Source organism: Hyperolius riggenbachi, chromosome 2 (genome assembly GCF_040937935.1).
Source record: "Hyperolius riggenbachi isolate aHypRig1 chromosome 2, aHypRig1.pri, whole genome shotgun sequence".
In the NCBI taxonomy this organism is placed as follows: domain Eukaryota; kingdom Metazoa; phylum Chordata; class Amphibia; order Anura; family Hyperoliidae; genus Hyperolius; species Hyperolius riggenbachi.
Window position 1 is genome coordinate 363,063,671 of NC_090647.1, and position 21,509 is coordinate 363,085,179.

The 21,509-nt window shown below is 43.8% G+C and overlaps 1 protein-coding gene across 1 annotated transcript in view; it reads right to left on the reverse strand.

The window, feature by feature from the left end:
• Positions 1 to 8,032: 8,032 nt before the first annotated feature.
• The window catches only part of HIPK1 (homeodomain interacting protein kinase 1), a 139,853-nt gene continuing 126,376 nt past the window's right edge, over positions 8,033 to 21,509 (reverse strand). The window contains 3 exon segments of the mRNA XM_068266186.1: positions 8,033 to 8,687; positions 15,477 to 15,716; positions 18,218 to 18,393. Coding sequence (XP_068122287.1) covers positions 8,033 to 8,687; positions 15,477 to 15,716; positions 18,218 to 18,393 — 1,071 coding nt within the window.

Consider the following 21,509-nt stretch of genomic DNA (forward strand, 5'->3'; position numbering starts at 1 on the left):
TTTCCAAACAAAATTACAATTATTTTGTAATAATTGGGACAAATGGACAAATTAATTGTGTGGGTTTTATCCAAAGTAGAACATTTTATTTTAAAAATATAATGGCCAAAAACTGAGAAATAATGATTTTTTCCCATTTTTTCTTATTATTCTCATTAAAAAAAATTAGAATAAAATAATTATTAGCAAAAAAAAAAAAAAAAACACACCCAAAGAAAGCCTAATTGGTGGTGAAAAAAATCAAGCTATAGATCATTTCAGTGTGATAAGTACTGATAAAGTTACAGTGGGTTGCAAAAGTATTCAGCCCCCTTGAAGTTTTCCACATTTTGTCACATTACTGCCACAAATATGCATCAATTTTATTTGAATTCCACGTGAAAGACCAATACAAAGTGGTGTACATGTGAGAAGTGGATCGAAAATCATACATCATTCCAAACATTTTTTACAAATAAATAACTGCAAAGTGGGGTGTGCGTAATTATTCGGGCCCCTGAGTCAATACTTTGTAGAACCACCTTTTGCTGCAATTACAGCTGCCAGTCTTTTAGGGTATGTCTCTTTACCAGCTTTGCACATCTAGAGACTGACATCCTTGCCCATTCTTCTTTGCAAAACAGCTCCAGCTCAGTCAGATTAGATGGACAGCGTTTGTGAACAGCAGTTTTCAGATCTTGCCACAGATTCTCGATTGGATTTAGATCTGGACTTTGACTGGGCCATTCTAACACATAGATATGTTTTGTTTTAAACCATTCTATTGTTGCCCTGGCTTTTATGTTTAGGGTCATTGTCCTGCCGGAAGGTGAACCTCCGCCCCAGTCTCAAGTCTTTTGCAGTCTCCAAGAAGTTTGCCCTGTATTTGGCTCCATCCATCTTTCTATTAACTCTGACCAGCTTCCCTGTCCCTGCTGAACAGATGCACCTTCCGAGCATGATGCTGCCACAACCATATTTGACAGTGGGGATGGTGTGATCAGAGTGATGTGCAGTGTTAGTTTTCCGCCACACATAGCGTTTTGCATTTTGGCCAAAAAGTTCCATTTTGGTCTCATCTGACCAGAGCACCTTTTTCCACATGGTTGCTGTGTCCCCCACATGGCTTGTGGTAAACTGCAAACAGGACTTCTTATGCTTTCTGTTAACAATGCCTTTCTTCTTGCCACTCTTCCATAAAGGCCAACTTTGTGCAGTGCATGACTAATAGTTGTCCTATGGACAGAGCCTCCCACCTGAGCTGTAGATCTCTGCAGTTCGTCCAGAGTCACCATGGGCCTCTTGACTGGGTTTCTGATCAGCGCTCTCCTTGTTCGGCCTGTGAGTTTAGGTGGATGGCCTTGTCTTGGTATTTTTACAGTTGTGCCATACTCCTTCCATTTCTGAATGATCGCTTGAACAGTGCTCCGTGGGATGTTCAAGGCTTTGGAAATCTTTTTGTAGCCTAAGCCTGCTTTAAATTTCTCAATAACTTGATCCCTGACCTGTCTTGTGTGTTCTTTGGACTTCACGGTGTTGGTGCTCCCAATATTCTCTTAGACAACCTCTGAGGCCCTCACAGAGCAGCTGTATTTGTACTGACGTTAGATTACACACAGGTGCACTCTATTTAGTCATTAGCACTTGTCAGGCAATGTCTATAGGCAACTGACTGCACTCAGATCAAAGGGGGCCGAATAATTATGCACACACCACTTTGCAGTTATTTATTTGTAAAAAATGTTTGGAATCATGTATGATTTTCGTTCCACTTCTCATGTGTACACCACTTTGTGTTGGTCTTTCATGTGGAATTCCAATAAAATTGATTTATGTTTGTGGCAGTAATATGACAAAATGTGGAAAACTTCAAGGGGGCCGAATACTTTTGCAAGCCACTGTATTGGCAGATTAATGGACACAGCGCTGAAATGTGAAAATTGCTCTGGTCTTTAAGGGGAAAACCCTTGGAGGTGAAGTGGTAAACTTCTCATGTATATATGTTCCCCAATATCTGTTTTGCACTATGTACAGCACTGCAGAAGATGATGGCACTATACAAATAAATAAAAAAAAATTATACCAATGCCTGGTACCTAACCCTTAAAGTGGATCCGAGATAAACCTTTACTCATTGCATAATTGTGTTCCTTTCATATAGTTTATAGGGCATTCCTTAAGCCAAATACTTTTTTTTGTTTTAATACTCGAATTCCCTATAAACTAAACTAGCCTCGCCCACAGCTCCTCCAGAGTGCCTTGACACTCTCAGACTCATGTAGCAAGGGTTTATGGGAGCTCAGTCTGGGCAGTAGGAGGAGGAGGTTACTAGCCAGAGATTTCAGAGGCAGAGGGGAGGAGGGAGGAGGAGAGGGGAGTGAAATTTTCACAGGCTGAGGGCTGGAGATGCAGATCAGCTTGCCTGTGTGTAATGTGACAAACAGAACACGGCCGCTCTCATTGTATCATAGGAATAAATATTCATAAACTGTTGAAGCTGTTTGCAGCTAGATTTGCTTCTAAACTTTAGATAAGATATCCAGACAAGTTGCTTGTTATAGTTAGTTTTTCATCTTGGATCCGCTTTAAGGAAAGGTTAGTCACGAAGACAAAGCATATGTAGGTAATAATTGCTTTGCAAGAGAAAGTGAGATAGGTACACTTCAACAGCTTTCCACAAAATCAAAATGTTATAGCATCTTCACAGCAGGTTGACTGAAAAATCAACATTTTTGATTTTTTTTAATGATGCTTTCTCTTTTATCAATCACATGTACTGTAATGCTTTTGAACTAATGACAGTTTATTTTATGCTCTGAATCCAGGGTTTTCATATCTTTCATCTGGACCAGTTCTGATGTTACTGCCCTTTAATTACCTAGTGAAATTGTGCAACTATTTATTGAACTAAATACTGCAATTCTTCAAGACTGCTAATTTAGTTGTAGCCATGAATTCAATATAGCCAGCCTTTTCATCTTCAAGGAGTCATCCTTATCTTACCAGACTGTAATGAGCAACTGACTGAACTGAGGTTGCTACATATTAAACTAAACACTTGATTTTTGATGTGGTTTGCTACAGCTGCTTATACAGTAATTCACTCTATACTGTATTCCTTCTTAGGAGTAACGCAAGTCACAGACTGTCCGTAGTGCTGTTTTCAGTGGAGGTTTTTTTTTTTGGGGGGGGGGGGGGGGGGTCGTGCAGAATATAATACAAATTCTGGTATCTATCAAGCAGTAAGGCCTCATTTGCACTATGGGCTTGATCCACTAAACCGTGCTAACTGCTATCACAGTCGCACTAGAGAGTTTTGCGCGTATTATTAGCGAGTAACGTTTTGCATCCAGAAATTCACGTTAGCGCGCGCAAAATGTTACGAGTGTTATACCGCGTGCCTAACGCTAGCGTGACCTTGATAGCAGTTATCTCACGGTTTAGTGAATCAAGCCCAATATGTGTTGCCGTGCGCATTTCGGCAGCGCCTATGGTGTGCGATCAGCAAGAACTTTAGAAGTGCATAGACAGCACTTCTGATGTTCATACTATGCGTGCTGCGCAGCAGTGCGATGTGCTATAGCACTGCTGAATGCATTTTTTGCAAAAGCGCATTGCTGATCCCATTCACTGTAATGAATGGGATCAGCAGCGCACAGCAAAGCAGATCGCATGCGATTTGGTGCTCTTACATCCCGAACGCACGGCCCTACGCGTTGCCTAATGTGAACTAGGTCTAACACCAGTGCAGTTACATGCCCGCTCCAAGATGAGTGATGACCAGTGTAGGAGGCAAAGAAAAGATCTTTTCTCAAGTAAACCTCTTACAACTTTATTTATAAGACAGGATGATAATTAATGTGCGAAGTGTACATTGCAGTACATAACTTATAGACAGCCTCCAGTATACTGTAAAAAAAAAAAAGTCGAAAGATTGGCTGATGGATGCATGCAAGATATAAATATAACATGCAATTTGATAAATAAAGCATTACATACAGTACAACCCCCCTCACACACTTTAAAAAAAGCTTGGCAGGTTGTAAAACGTGGGAACACATATGGACTGCAGTCCTCTAACCTAGTATCCCTGTATACCCATATAAAGGGTTGGACATGACTCCAAAAGATTACTGATCCAGACTTTGCCTCTGTAGCAAATTGTCCCAACAAGGTCATTTAGACAGTTCCAACGTCCATACAAATGTATTCCGGCCACAATGAAAGGCATGCATCTCCCATTTAGAAGGTTATACGTCTGAGCCGGTCCCAATCGCAGCCACAAAGCTCAGTATTTCCACTACCTATAGATGGCACTACAATCATTCCAGAATGTATAAATAGCAAGCAAATATCTCCCTCACATCAACACTGTCTGTTGGCATTAAGCGCGTCCGCTCCATGTGACCTCTACACAACCCCGATTGATCAATTAATCAAATTTTGAACTCCAGGTTCTTGTCAAATGCATCCTTGGGAAAGGTTTGTATATGCATATATCATGATCTCTCCTGTAGCATGTCCTGCTGGTTGCAGTTGAACTGCAACTAGGCAGTTCTTATTTCTCTGCATGCATACGGTTGCATAGTTTTGCTAGCTTTCGCAAAAAGTGTCATAGGAGCTCAGGATGATGTCATGAATCCAGCTATGGCTTATTGCAGCTGAGCCGCAGCCAAACAGTAGCAACAGGATCTTTAACTCATCTCTCAGTACTAGCCTAGACAGCCCATTTTGGATCCTGTACAAATGCTAGTTTCCCAGCAACTCACTTCTGCAAAGAAATCTGCCAATCCGGTTTCTCCTTTGCCCCTAGCAATGACCTCGCCTGCTAGCTTTGCTTCCCAACAACCACAGTTTGATGCACAGCTTGCTTCTGTTACTCGTTTTAGTGGTGACAACAAGTCTTTTCTGACTTTCTTGCAGAATTGTAGAGTTTTAAGTTCATGCCCTTTCTTCAAATCAGCTACAGCACATTAGCAGTCCAGGTTTATCTTATACCTGCTTGATAGTGTGATGAGAACTTGGTCTGAGGTAACTGCTAATGAAAGTGAGTAGATCTTGGATGACCCTTTGGAATTTGTTAAATGATCGCAAATCATTTTGCCAAAAAAATGCAAACGGATTCCTTCTAATTTGTTCTCTTTCTGATCCTGTGGACGTGAGGTTGCTATTAGTTACGCACCTTATTGTTCTGTCTTGTTTGTGCCTGTGTGGATGTTTTCTATTGCTGCGCTAGTGATTAGATTGCCAAACATTCCTACCTGTCTGTTTGTCTGTCAATGTCTTATTCAGTGTGGCAGACAACAGAAGCTCAGAGCTGTAGTCGCTCTGAGCAACCATTGTGGTCTTGTTTATTGTGGTGGTTATCGGAAGCTCAGAGCTGCGGTTGTTCTGAGCAACCTTACTCCATTTCTAGTCTGCAGCTCCTGCAGTGATCTGTGTGGTCTCCTCCACAAGTGCGTCCTGCACTATTTCCTGATATGATCCAGTAACGTTTATCTTGTTTAGTAGGCTCTGGTGGTACTCTTGTCTTCCTGGCCTCAGTCTCTATACCTTGCAAGCTGAAGTCCTGTGGGGTAATTGTAGTCGGGTAGACATACTGGTCTCCCGTTCACGCAGGGACTTGACGTAACGGGAAGAGCATGGTATTAGATTGGGGTATAGAGGCTGAAGGAAGGCGAAAGATCTGCCAGGCATTACAGCATACACAAGACCAAATATGCTGGATGATAGGGATAATTAGTCATAGGTTCAAGTACCTTGCCAACTTATTGGTACCCTGATATGTCTGAGATGTTTCACCCTTTAAAATGGTCTCCTCAGGGAACTGGAAGATTTTTTCGTGGTACGTACCACTACCGTACAAGCACACCTTCCAGAATACATTTTGCTAAAGCCACACCTGGACAAGGGTTATCTATTAATTTATTTTATAAGCCTGATTATTTCAAATGTACTTTTTTTCTGTAGTCGCACTGTGTGGTTGGCTTAGCTGTTCCACGGGTAGGTGGGATTTGTATAAACTGTGGTGTTGTATACCAAGGCTGAATCACCTATGTAGGTAAATGCAGGGTGGGTGCTACCAGTGAATTGATTGCATGATATTGGGGACAGGCTTTGGTTCAGTCCTGGAATATGGTCATGTAAAACACCTCCTCTATGTTAGCATCGGTTAACTCTGACATTCTTAAATGGCAATTGTAAGAACCTATACGTTGTTTGCTATTGGCAACAGCACAACACACCTTTTACTCCGGCACCAGCAACTCTTTAGAGCTGCAACTCGCAGCAACAGCATACAGGAGATAGAGCGGAGACAGCCACCTTCACCTTTAAGGGGTTTATTCAGCAATCAGAGATATACAAGTATTCCATCAGGCATCTTTTGTTACATGTTGATTTCTTTCCTATGTCCTATGTACATCACATATATTTGCAGCATACAGACATGAAGCTATTATTCTAAATAGGAAGTGTAGAGAGCAGGATAGCATACAGAAGAAGAAGTTCCCTCTGCCATACCGTCTCTTCCTTTTTTTTTACATTATATATTATCTTTATTTATATCATTCCAGTTATACAAAATTCATACAAAATTTGCTCATACAATGTTCAACAGTATACATTTCTTATTAATTTTTTCCATCTCGACAATCTGCTCCTGTCACCCCCCTAAAAACAGATAAGGGGAGGAGAAAAAAAGCATATCCACGCCTTAATTTCCTGGATACATCCTCTTTATAGCACTAACACTCATACATTACCCTCATGCATATCATACTCTCATCCTTCTTTTATACACACTCCTCTTTCATTCCCGTACTGGTCCTCTTCATATTTTCCTCATTTTCATTCTCCTCTCTTCCTCTTTTCTCTACTCTATCCCTCGCTTTCTTCTTGTCACTGGACCCCCTATGGGCTCCCCCTCCTGATCCCTTTCCTCTCACCTACCCTCTTATTCCCTTTCCCTCCTAAGCACCTCCCATTGAGACCATTTCTTCTCATATAAGTCCCCTTCGCCCTTAATGAAGCTTGTTAATTCCTCCATTCTCTGCGTTTCTGCTACTTCTTTAAACCATTCCTGAATTATTGGGCTCTGGGTAGATTTCCAATGTCTCGCTACCAGTATTCTTGAAGCATTGACCAGGGATTTCAACAAGGAGTTTTTATATTTTTTAACTGACCATCCATTACTGTGTAGCAGAAAAAACGCAGGGTCCTCCCGTATCTCTACCCCAGTTATCTGCTTTATTATACTCCTAACTTCTGACCAAACCCCCCCCCCCCCAATTTTTTACATCCCCAAAAAATGTGAATAATATCTCCCCTCTCCTCCCCACATCTCCAACAAAATGGTGAGGTACCTGGGAACATTCTACCCAACCTATCCGGCGTATAATACCACCTTGCGAAGATCTTATATCCTGCTTCCTGTCCTCTTGTGGGCATTGTCGATTTGCTAGCAAACGCTAATACTTTTTTCCACTGTACTTCCGTAAATACTTTCCCCAGGTCTTTTTCCCACTTCTCTCTCAAGCTTCTTGTATGGTCCTCACTTCCATTAAGAATCTTATATACCCTTGACAGCGTTCCCTTATTTTGCCCTTTCCCTCTGCACATTTCCTCAAATGGGGTTAGATCTCTACTTAGTGCCTCTTTGGTCCCTTGACTTCTCACAAAAGATTTTATCTGGGCATATTTCCATTCATCCATATACCCCCCTTCCCCTGCATCCAGCAGTTCCTGAGTCGGGGTCCATTCTGCACCGTCTAACATATCTGCAACTTTCAACTCCTGTCCCCTCTTCCAGTGTGAATATTTAACGAGGTCCATTCCCACTGGGAATTTTATATTCCCAAAGATGGGAATCATGGGGGTCGGCCAGGGTGACACTCCTACATTCTTCCTCCACTTTTCAAAAATTTTCAATGTGTGTCTCACTAATTCAGTCCCCTCTTTCTTTACCTCTATCCCACTTTTCTCCTGAATCCAGGGGAGGTTACCTATTGGGCTCCCTATCATTTCCTCCTCTACCGACACCCACCTCTTTTCCTCACGGTTCCTGTTCCAGTCTATTATTCGGACCAATACCGAGGCCTCCCTCAGCATATTTTTTAAGATCAGGGACCGCCAGACCTCCCTTCTCCCTCTCCGTTGTCTGTAGCTTATAGCTCACTCGAGTTTTCCGGCCTCTTTCTATAAATCGTCCGATAATACTTTTCAATTGGCGAAAAAAGGGAGGGGGTATTGGGACTGGTAGCGCCTGAAACAAATAGAGAAAGCGGGGGAGAACATTCATCTTAATGATGGATATTCTACCAAACCAGGAGAAGCTTGGCCGATCCCAAGCCGCCAGATCCTGTTTTATCCTTTCCAGTAAGGGGAAGTAATTATCATTTACTATTTCTTTTAAATCAAAGCCTATCTTTACTCCCAGGTACCCCATCATTCTGTTCTGCCATTTAAATGGGAAATTCCGCATCAGCTCTTCTCTTTGTTCCCCTCTCACCCCCCAAGCGATTATTATACTTTTGTCCAAATTGATCTTCATATTGGAAAGTCTCCCCACTTTGTCGAACTCCCTCATCAGGCTAAGTAGTGACCTCTGTGGATCTCTAAGATAAAATAACATGTCATCTGCATACGCTGATACTTTATACGTCTGTCCCCCAATTTCCAGGCCCCGTATGCTGGAGTCCGCTCTCACCCTACACAGGAATCCAGAGACAGGGCAAATACCAACGGTGACAAGGGGCAGCCCTGTCTCGTCCCATTTTTAATTTCAAAGGGGTCCGAGATCACCCCATTAACCCTTATCCTTGCGTTTGGGAAGGAATATAAACCCATTATTCTTGCATTCATCTTTTCTTGTAACCCCACATGTTTTAATACCCCTTCTATGTAGGCCCACTCCACCCTGTTGAATGCTTTCTCGGCATCTGTTGACAGTAGTACCACAGGGTTGGAGTGGGCCCTCGTCCAGCATGCCAGATCAAGGGTGCGGGTAGTGCCGTCCCTCGCCTCCCGCCCCCCCACAAACCCCACCTGGTCTGGGTATACCAACTGATTCATGAACGGTGCCAGCCTATTGGCTAAAATTTTTGCGAAGATCTTAATATCTGTATTCAGTAGTGCTATTGGTCTAAAACTTTGGCACTGCATTGGGTCTTTTCCCTCCTTATGCAAAAGTGAGATATAGGACTCCTGCATACAGGCGAGAATCCGTCACCCTCTCCTTCACCCTTGGTCATTCCATTAAATGCTTCAGCTAGGTATCCCACCAGTTGCTCATTAAACTTTGCATAATATTCCATTGAGAGCCCATCCGGGCCCGGTACTTTACCTAGTGGCATTTGTTTTATTGCTGTTTTAATTTCCTCCAGTTGTATCTCACCTTCCAGGGATGAGGCGTCTTCCTCTGACAATCTGGGCATTCCACTTTCCTCTATATAACTTCTTATTTCCTCTCTTCTCTCCTCTCTATCTCCTGTTGATGTTTCCCTTTTCAAATTATACAGCCCCTTGTAATATTCCCTAAAGACCCGGGTTATCTCCTCCATCTCATAAACTACTCTTGACTTTTTGTCTTTTATACAGGGAATATAATTGCTCCTCTGCTGTTTTTTAGGGCCCTTGCTAGCATAGCGCTACTCTTATTCCCATATTCATAGAAGGAACGTTTGCATCTTAATGCCATATTTTTAACCCCCTGGAATAATAATGCCCTCAGGTGCTCTCTTTCCCTCTGTAGTTCCTCCCATTGTTCCTCTGCTTTCTCCTCCTTATGCTGTTGTTCCAATCTTTCTATAGTTTCCAGCGCGGTTTTTATATTCCTATCCCTTTCCTTCTTCTTTCTAGACCCCTCCTGTATCAATATACCCCTAATATAGCATTTGTGGGCCTCCCATACCGTCATTTCAGACGCCTCACCCCTGGAATTTGTCGAGAAATAAAAGTCCAATTCATCTCTCATCTTTTGTACAATCTCCTCATCCCTCAGTAGTGAATTATTTAATCGCCACATCATAGGACCCTTTATTTTTTCTCCCCACCCAAGTTTCACCATTACTGGAGCATGGTCTGAAAATGTTATGGGGCCTATTTCTGAACCATTTACTGCAGATAATATATCATGCGACACCAGAACATAATCTATCCTGGTGTGGCACTTATGCATCTGGGAATAATAAGTATAATCGCTCACCGTAGGGTTACACACGCGCCAAGCGTCTACAAGCTGTGCCTTGCACAGTATCTCTTTACTCCTTTTATGGGTTTTTAAGGGTGTCGTTGTTCTTCCCTTAGATGTATCCACTCGTGGGTCCAGGGACAAATTCAGATCCATACCTATTATCACCCCCCCCCCCCTCCCTAAATGCTTCCAATTTATTAATACATCTCCCCAGGGTTTCTACTTGTTTAACCAGCCGGGCGGTATGGACGAGCTCAGCTCGTCCATCACCGCCGGAGGCTGCCGCTCAGGCCCTGCTGGGCCGATTTTCATCAAATAAAGAGCAGCACACGCAGCCGGCACTTTGCCAGCCGCGTGTGCTGCCCCATCGCCGCAGCGGCGAAAGAGGGTCCCCCCAGCCGCCTGAGCCCAGCGTAGCCGGAACAAAAAGTTCCGGCCAGCGCTAAGGGCTGGATCGGAGGCGGCTGACGTCAGGACGTCGGCTGACGTCCATGACGTCACTCCGCTCGTCGCTATGGCGACGATGTAAGCAAAACAAGGAAGGCCGCTCATTGCGGCCTTCCTTGTTTATTCTGGGCGCCGGAGGCGATCGGAAGAACGCCTCCGGAGCGCCCTCTAGTGGGCTTTCATGCAGCCAACTTTCAGTTGGCTGCATGAAATAGTTTTTTTTTTATTTAAAAAAAACCCTCCCGCAGCCGCCCTGGCGATCTTAATAGAACGCCAGGGTGGTTAATACTTGGCGCGTAGTATGACCCCACCGTGACCATCCTGTTCTTCAGTTCACCTTTAATTAGATTAAATCTCCCCTGTGGGTCCGCATACTCTTCCTTTAATATAAATGGGATATCCTTTGACAGTAATATAGCTGTCCCCTTCACTTTAGATTGTTGTAGACCACTCAAGTATATTGTCTTATAATACCTGTCAAAAAGCTTTGGAGCACATGAGATTTTAAAGTGGGTCTCCTGCAGGCAGATTATATCTGCCCCCTCTCTATGGCATAGCCTAAAGATAGATGCTCTCTTCTCCGGGATGTTCAAGCCCCTGGCGTTCAGTGACATAATTTTAAGACTACCTATTTTCATCTGTATATGCCTTCCTTGTTCTCACCTCTGTCCCAGTATCAGTTTTTTCAGTTCTTCCTCCCATTCTACCCCCCCCCCCCCCCCCCATCCACATCCATACCTCTCCTCTCACTCATCCCGCAGCCTACCCCCCTCCCGTCCACCCCCATCCCTTCTTTCCTCCCTGAGGAATCTTTCCTCTTGAAACCCTTCCCCAGTTTCATAGGCGTGCTGCTCCGCCTTCTGGGTATTGAACCACCAAACCCCTAAGGCGTGGAAGCTCGCCCCCCCCCCCCATGAAGCCCCGCTTATTTCAACCTTCACTCTGTATCTAAATTCTAAATTCTGCATCAATCTGCTCTTATGGTATGCAACTGATTAATTTTCCTGGCTGTATGCTTAAATTCTAAATTCTGCATTAATCTGCTCTTATGGTATGCAACTGATTAATTTTCCTGGCTGTATGCTTAAATTCTAAATTCTGCATCAATCTGCTCTTATGGTATGCAACTGATTAATTTTCCTGGCTGTATGCTTAAATTCTAAATTCTACATCAATCTGCTCTTATGGTATGCAACTGATTAATTTTCCTGGCTGTATGCTTAAATTCTAAATTCTGCATCAATCTGCTCTTATGGTATGCAACTGATTAATTTTCCTGGCTGTATGCTCAAATTCTAAATTCTGCATCAATCTGCTTTTATGGTATGCAACTGATTAATTTTCCTGGCTGTATGCTTAAATTCTAAATTCTGCATCAATCTGCTTAATTATAAGTGTTAATAATTGGGGCTTCTTCCTGTGTGACCATTTGCCTATTTCAATTCATTAGTCACAATTTGCATATCTTTAGACTGGCCCTGCCCCTGTGTGGCTAGAGTCTAGTGTCTCGTATATTCACAGCTGTAATCAGTCTGCTTGTTAGGATCTATCTAGTCAGGGATATATTAGCAGATCATATAGTCAGCATGACCTTGGTCAGCAGTGTACACATTTAAGGGTATACATTTAAAGGGTAATAATTTTAAGGGTACTTTAGACAAACCGAATTATACCAGAATTGAGCCAGAAGGGAACAGAAGTGAACTAGCACAACACTCTGGGCTGTTGTTCATCTACTGATTTCCTACACCTTGCATAGAAGTACCTTCAATACCATATTGAACATACACCAGCTAAATTTAAGCACTGCACACCCGCTTACCAAACTACTGATGGTTTCACCGTGTCTCACCAACCACACCACTGCTGATCTTCGCTGGCTGCTCCACTGCTGATATCCCCACCAACTGATCCATCGCCGACCTTCAGACAAGTTACGTCATTACCAACCAGACACCCCATCTACCAATCATACACAGCTGGATTTTTTTGCCATCATTGATGTTCTGCCAACTTCACTGCTGATCTTGATCTCCTATGGACTGCTCCTTACCAGATTGATTATTGATGCAACTTTGCTGAAGCCCTTCAGCCACATCATTGGTGACATTTATCTCATCTTGGTCTAACTGCTGTCCCCCTGTCTAGGCTTCCACTCTCCACACCCCATCCTACCTTATCCCTTCAGTGCAAAATGTACCCCTTCCCTCCTATTAACTCCCTGACCCCTCCACCATTTCCCAGCTATCTCCCTCCCCATCTTGCTATCCCCCATCACCACATGCTCTACCTCCACCTCCTTCTACACCTTGTCCCCCTTTTGTTTCCCCGCACCCTCTCCCTTTCTGTCTTTAGACTCCCTTTTGGCCCTCAACCCCCATGCACCTCCCTTCCCTCCCCCCCACACTCTACCCACACACCTCCTCAGCATAACCTTATTCCTATCCATCCTACCCCTAGGCATTCACTCCCTGTTTCCTGTGGCCTCTGGAATGCCTGGTCCACCCGCAATAAGCTGCTCTCTGGAACTCGCTCCCTCCAGCCACAAGACTCGCCCCCACCTTCAATATCTTCACACAAGCTCTCAAGACTCATCCTTTCATGCTCGCATACCCCCCTACACTAGCACCATAATATGTACTGTTAGACACCCTCTCAACAGATACACCTAATGTCTCCACCCCCACCCTTTAGATTGTAAGCCTCTGGCAGGGCCCTCTCCCTTAGTGTTTCCAGCTTGATTATGCAATCTTGCTGACAATCATCCCTTTTGTGGATCTCTATTTGACCTATGACACTGTATTATCAAATCATTTGCATGATCTTGTTTTGTTGTGAGTTTCCTGTATGTCCTACCTTGTATGTTAACCTTTTTATCTATTGTGCAGCGCTGCGTAATATGTTGGCGCTTTATAAATACAATAAATAATAATAATAATGTATCCCAGAGAGGACAGGTCCTCCAATCATCCAGGGGGTGGGGTGGGAGGGGAAGAGAGAGAGAAACCCCATAGTGTAAATCTCAACATAGCAATACCAATCAGGGCAAAACAAAACCCAACTTCTACCCTCCCCGCCCCCTCCCCCCCCAGGCCTTTCGCACGGCGCATCCCCTTATTTCTCTTTTTTCCTGTTATAGCTTCTAACCCTCCCCCTCCCCAACCCCTCCCCCTTACTACCAACGGAGTCCGTGCCATGGCTCTAGCCGTTTCCTTACCATATGCACTTTCTGATAGCCTTGCCATCAGTACATGCAGTATTCTATCCTATATTCCCACTAACCCCTGTGTCCCCAAAAATATTCATGCAAATTGAATCTTCTCACAGCAATCTCCCCCCCATAAATTCAACTTGAATACATTTAACTTCCTCCACCATCACCTCTTTTTCATAGTGTCACATCAACCTTAACCATGTTCATTGCCACAGCCGAGAGCCCGTGGATGGGGGGCGGGGGGGGAGGGAGGACGGAAACATCCGCCCCCCCCCACCCCCCACCGCGGACCCGCCCCCATCCCACCTCCATATGCACAACAACCCAGCCTCCCCCAGTGTCACATCTTTTTTATAGTGCCACATTTATCTTAATCGTAATTATCTCTATATCTCAAAGCCCCAGGGGAGGGGGAGGGGGGGGCGGGGGGTACGAAAACATCCGCCCGCGCCCCCCCCCCCCGCGCACCCCACACCCAGGCGCACACAGCCCAGCTTCCTCCAGTGTCACATCTTTTTCATTGTGTCACGCCAATCTTAACCTTGACCATTTCCATAGCCGAGAGCCCGCGGAAGGGGAGGGGGGGGGGACCAAAATGTCCGCCCCCCCGCGGGGCCCGCCCACACATCCCCCCATATTCAGGTGCACAGCAACTTGACTCCCTCCAGTATTAATTTTTCATAGTGTCACACTAATTTTAACCGTGATCATTTCCCTATCCGAGAGCCCGCGGAGGGAGGGGGGGGGGCAGGAAGGGCGGCACGAAGACCCCCCCCACCGCGGACCCATGCACCCCCCATGTCCAGGCGTGCCACAAACCCATTCACATTTTCTTATATTTACCTATTCAATATTCATATATACTCACACTTTGTTCAATATTACTTCTACTCTCCCACATATCTTTGCATCTGATGCGAAAACAGATATAAACAAATAAACAAACAAATAACCATAACATATCAAAACGAGATTATCTCTCCTCTCCACCCCCCCCCCCCTCAAATCAACACTCCACCCCCCCCTCCCCCATTCTTAAGTCCAGCTCTGTTTCTCCCCTGCAGACCATCCCATCCCCTCCCCTCCGGGTTCCACTCTGGTAAATCCATCTCTGGGATAGATAGTTCTTTACAAATATCTGGCAATTCTTCTGGAAATCTCAATGTCAATGATTTGCGGTCCAGCATAATATTAAGGCAAATGGAAATCCCCACTTATAGGGTATTCTTTTCTGCTGTAAAAACGTGCTAACAGTGGTCTAAGGGCCCTACGCTGCATCAGTGTGTAAAAAGAAAGATCCTGGTAAACTGTAATAGTAAACTCCTTCCATTTCTGTGGCCCCTTCTGCCTCAAAGCTGCGGAAATATTTTCCTTATCCTTGAAATTGCGGAATCTGCAAATTATATCCCGTGGTAAGTCCTTATCCCTTGAAACGGCCCTCAAAGCCCGATGTACGCGTTCAAGATTTAATTGTAGCGTCCTCTAGCCGGGCCAGTACCCCATTAAAGATAGTTTGTAAACAGGTAATCATGTCCTCCCCCCCTCACCGTCTCGGGGATCCCCTTTACTCTCAGATTGTTACGTCTCTCCCGATTTCGTCCATATCATATTTAAGGGAGGTATTAACACTTCTTTGTTTCTCACCTGTCTTCTTTAACGCGTTTACCTCCGCCTGCAGTTTCACCACTTGTTCTTCCATTTTTTTCCATCTCTGCTTCCATGTTTGTTAATCCATCTTTGATCTCCAGGATTTCAGTTCGCATAAGATCCGTGATTTTTTCTGTCTGTGCCTCTAGGTCCAATCTTGTAGGTAGAGCCCTTAAACACCTCCATATTTCTTCCAAGCTGCCTCCCCGTTCCGATCCTGAGCCCGGGGAGCTGGCCCTTGATAACGAAAGGGTATTGTCTGACACTTCCATCTGTATTTTATCAGCTGTTGCGAAATATTTGCTCACCCGATTTCCGGACTGGGGTTGTCGTCCCTTTAACTGGGTTCTTCTTCTTCTCCTTTTCTCTCTCCTTATCCTTCACCATTTTTCTTTTAGACTGCTGGCTCCTAGTCACTATTCCCAGCACCACCCTCAGTCACTCTACCAATATCTCAGAGGTCTCTTTTCTTTGCAGCCCACAGGATCCAGAAACCTTGTCTTTAAGGAGCACCGGCTCCCTCTACCAGGTTCAGTCTGACGAGGTCCTCCTGTGCCTGTCCCGGCACTTCCCCTCTCCTCCGCCAGATATACCTTTCTTCTGCCCGGGCTGGTTGTAGCTGTCTACCAGGGTCGCCGTGCACCGTTCACAGCGCCACCCACTCCTCCGCCAGCTATATTTCTGTGCCCAGCCTGTTAAGGCTGCCTGCCAGGTTCTCCGTTTGCCGCTCCCAGCGTTCCCGCACTCCACTGCCGAGTATACCTCTTTGCCTGGGCTAGCGGGGATGTCTGCCGGTGTCTCCGTGCGCTGCTCTCGGCATCCCCTCTCCAAGCCACGCCAGAGGAAGTTCCGGGCGGATATGACGTCGCGCAGCTACGGAGACCTCCCTTTTCCAGCTCCCCTCTGCTTCTCTGCCTGTGTCCACCGCTACTTCCGCGGCTTATTTTTCCGCTTCTGCCGGGGGGCTCACAGGGTTGGGCAGGCTCCAGAGACGCTTCCAGGGGGTACAAAATCAGCAACGTCCTCTCGCACCCACGGACTTAGGGGCTTCACCGAGGGCGAGAGACCAGAGCTCCACACGCTCACCTCCCCCTCATGGTAAGCTCCTCCCCGTCTCTTCCTTTTATATGAACGTCAAACAGTTAAATTCTGACATCCCCCGAGCCAAACCCCCAAGCCTACAATTGGCAGGCATGGGCATGTGACCCACATCATCATCTAGTGCACCAGTGCTTTATGCCCTAGATGCACGGAATGCAATGTTTTCCAAATATTGGCTTTGTTTACCTTTTCGTAGTCTGAATGTCGGGACATTTAGACCTGATAACCCATTATGTGTCCTTCTAGAGGAACATGCGTCTTATAAATGACTTCATAATTTGTCTCCGAGAAACTTTGCTTAAAGAGACCCTGAATCTCAAGTCTTTACTAGACTTTAGTACCTGAGGCCTAGAATTCAAGTATACTTACATTCTAACAGCCCCCTGAAATGACTTGATCTGCAGGTTTCTCCATTAGGGTTCAGATGGCACCTATGAGCCTCTTTTTGTTATGTTTCACCCTTCCATGCTCGTTTCCAAACATACTCTCTCTGCTCTAGGTGAATGCCCCTGGGAGGGAGAGCAAGACCTCTTGTCTCTCTGGGAATGCCCTTCTTCTAAGCCCTCATCCCATTCTCCGCTCAGCATTCTCATCACAGGCGTATCCCTTACATACTCCACTTGACCATGGAAAAGTGAAACTTGTTTGTACCCAAAGTGACGGAGCACTGCTAGGGGTCTTCTAGAAAACCACCTTTATACAATCAGCTCCAACCCATAGGTACTGCTGAAACCTTGTATTATGTGGCTTAGCTTGAAAATATAGGCTTGTGAGATTGTGTACTTGACACCAATCCTCTAACCATGTTTATTTGTTTGCATAATTTTAAACACAAACTCACCTGTGTAATGATGCAGATGATTGTAATCCCCATCACTATGACCAGTGGGTGCAGGAAAAAGGTTTGAACTGCGGAGGCCCATTCTGAGTGCCCCTGGAATATCGCCAGAAACCTTCTCCACCAGGTCAGACTGGAACTCACCTGATTATATTTCTGTTCAACCTGGTTAGCGTAGCTTAGGTAAGAGCAGCTATGTACTACTATAAACACTATGCATATGCACTCTGTGGGGCTCTTCCCCTGCCGCCTTTCAGGCTTACATTTCACTGCTACCAGCTCTGCTGCTCTACTAAATAATATGTTCACTGTGATATTGTGATTACATTACTCTGATGCAGACACCTGCTATCTGTGTGTGTAACTGCAGGGTTCTGTTTAGAAAAGTATGTGAGTTGCCACATAGTGTAGCATTATGTAGACACAGACACATGCTGCAAACCTTCATCAATCACATCACGTCTCAGCTGTATTGCACCAAAGTACACAGCGGGAGTAGGGAGAAAGGTCAAATCTGTAGCTTTCTTTCTGTTCAGGTATGCCCAGTCCTATGTGCCTGGTGATTAATAACCAAATACTAGGACTAATGCTGGTCCCTTCTGCATCAGAAGTATGGGTAAAATGAGTAGAAACAGACAGAGAAGGGTCACCAATTACAACTTTCAGCCAACCAAGCAACCCCCAGGCCACCTTTTTCCTACCCCCGGCTGATACTCGGTTCAATCATTTTTTCCTGTTTTATTAGGAAAAAGTTGGGGGGTTGGCTTATACATGGGTTGGCTTATACACGAGTATATACGGTAATTTTTGAATGACAGTTATGTAGGTGGAGCCTGATGGACACTCCCAGAAAGGGATGTGGGTAAGCAGGGACTGTGACGGCAGTGTTGGAGCATCAGACAACACCTTTAGCTCTTTATTCCACTGGCCATAATCTTTGTTATTCTTCAGGTCATGCTGAGATATGTATCCCAGCTGTATCATTAAATATTAAAACGACCTCAAGTTGGGACAAACTGAATGCACACTCTTGACAGAATTATGTAGTATATACTAGCAGAGCTACTGCAAAGCATCTTTTAGAACCAATTTATTCTCCTTGCACTAGAGTGTCCATGTGTTTGTTTATTTCCTTCACTTGGAAAGGGTTTTTACCCTTTTAGACTATGTTCACAGTCTAAGAATGGCTGCAGTTTACATTTTTCCATTGAAAATGAATGGCTGAAAAGTGATTGGCTATTTTATGTTCCATCCACTCTGCCTGAATTTTTAACCTCAGTATCCAAGTGAGGAACTGTGCCAAGTTTGGGAAAACTGGCTTTATTACTGTGAAAATGGCAGTTTTTAAATTTTCCCATTGACGTGAATGGGTGAAATCTGATTGGCTGTTTGTGGTTCTGCCAAAGTGTGCAGGGGGAACTTAAGACTCCAAGAACATATCTTCCCTAGTAGAAAGGGATCTGTATACTAACTTTTGTTGAAACAAACACACACGATTTGATATATAAAAATTAATTTTTTTGTACCATAGTGTATTTGTGATCTTCACATAGTATTTTTGACAGTTCTGTTTTAACCATTTTTGTATTTTTTTTTTGTATTTTTTTTTTAATTCCCACTTAGAAATTGCTTGTATTATTTGGAACTAAACAACAGTATTGTTTCAGCTGAAGCTACAGGAAAACAGATAAACTGTCCTGTATGGAGGCATCAGAAACTAAATAAACATTGGTTATTCTGTTTGTCATGCTTGTTATTCCCACACCTGTACTGCACACCATAGGCAGGCAGGTGACACCCATTAATTCCCATTTCTGCGTTTGTGAAGCTGGAATCAAGAAGAAAAATAAACGCCCCCTTTATTTCAGTATTCAGACAAGCACTGTAGCTGCACCGCCACCAACATACAGATAATATAAATGACTGTGTGGAAGAAAGGCAGGCATTTCTCTTATCTAATCAGATGCAGAATTATTTACTGCTGTGTGTAGGAAATAGGCTATGTTTTTTGAATGTCTATCTTCTGTTTAATCATGTGTGTTTATTTATTTTCTCTTTTAAGGAAAGTGTGGATCTTGGAGAAATCATGTTCTCTTTATGTTATCTACCTACTGCAGGACGCTTAACTTTAACGGTAATAAAGTGTAGGAATCTAAAAGCAATGGATATCACTGGTTATTCAGGTATGTAAAACATTTTCTTGGATGATTCTTATTTCTGTTAACGATTAAACTGAAATGTCAAACCTGTTGTTCACAGCAAGATCAGACAGGTACAAGGATAAGACAGAAGAGTGGTCAAACAGGCAAGAGTCAGCAGGCAATAGAGTGGTCAATAAACAAGCAAAAGCTCACACAAAGATTCAATGACAATGAGTAGATGTCAGCATGCAGCTAGATCTAGCAACTTAATGCTATCACAGGCAACTAGACTTTTAGACTGCACCAATCAGGAGATCTCTTCACAGTTGCCAGCCAATGAACGCCAAGCGTGCCTCTAGAGATTGTCTCAACCACTTCCTGGTTTAGAGGTGGCACTGGAGAGCATATGCCAAGTGCCCTGTTGCCAGGCAGTGCTAGGGGAGTTTGTCCATGAGAGCTTGTGGGACCTATAGAGATGCCAAATACATATGGAGGCAAAGTCTCCACCGATCTGCTGCTGGAGCCAGGCGGAGGGGAGATTGTGACATTAGTGGAGCCAAGTGGAGGTGAGATTGTAATAATCGATAAGGTATCGATTATACACTAAAATATAATTTTTTTAAATCCTTAAAAAAATATTACATAGACCGTTAATCACAAGAACCCACCACCCTAACCACAAAAGAAACCTAGAGGGAAGTAAAACCCCACTGAACCTTGTGTCAGTAATCACAGCATAACCTAAATTAATATTAGCGTTAGATTTCAGAACTGTGCCGTTTTCACAAAACTAGCTTCTATCTTACACTGACACTGCCGCCCCACTTGGGAGGAATATGCTTGGTGCTGAGCATGCGGACCGCCCTACAGTATGTAACACTCAGATCCTCTTTTAGTCTAAATACATAATGGCCCACATGCAATAAACTTTTTTTCCTGATTTGTTTTCCCTATGTGGTATTTTTGCACCTTATCAATAAAATGCATTTTAAACTATGAGCAAGCAAGAAATACTCAAAATAATTTGACTATAACTTTTGCACCTACTTTTTGGAATTTATTTCAATTGCAAAGTGTTGAAAAGTTATCCGCTAGTCAATTGCTTGACAGTTTCTCTACACCCTGGCTCTGTATACTTCACTTAACAACCATATACATGTATCTTGTTATTTACTTATGGCGTACATGCACACATGAGCATGAGGGCGCCTGCGACCACCCGCAGTAGAGTAGTGATCAGTGAATGGGAACATGTGTTCCCAAAGCCGATCATACTACCCGTAGTGATGGTCACTGGCTTCAGCGAGATGACGGTGGTCATTAACAAAATAAAAGTAAACAGTAACGCATACACATTACTTCCTGTGTACTGTTCAGTACACAGGAATAAAAATGTGTTGACATCTAGTGGCCAAAAAATAAAAAGACACTATTAAATAAATAAATAAACAAAAAAAATTGTTAACCCATTATCTCCACTCCCCTATAGATACCACCATAAAAAACTTTTATTTTAAAAATAAAAGCATAAAAAATACATAAATAGTTACCTTAGGGACTTAGGGGCACTTTTAATGTGTATATCATGAAGGTATATTGCTGTTAATTTTTGCAAATAAAGGCTTTCTTATTATTAAAATAGTATACGGAAGCACAAAATGGAAAAATACACCTTTATTTCCAAATAAAATATTGCTGCCTTACAATGTACTAGGGACACAATTTAAAAGTTGTACAAGTGGGTAAATAAAATGTGTGGGTTGTATCTATAATATTATACCACATTTTATTTTAAAACTATAATAGCTGAGAACTAAAAAAATAATACATTTTTTTCTTCTTATTCCCTTTAACCTGCTGAGCGGTCTGGACGAGCTCAGCTCGTCCAACACCGCCAGAGGCTGCCGCTCAGGCCCTGCTGGGCCGATTTGCACCAAATAAAAAGCAGCA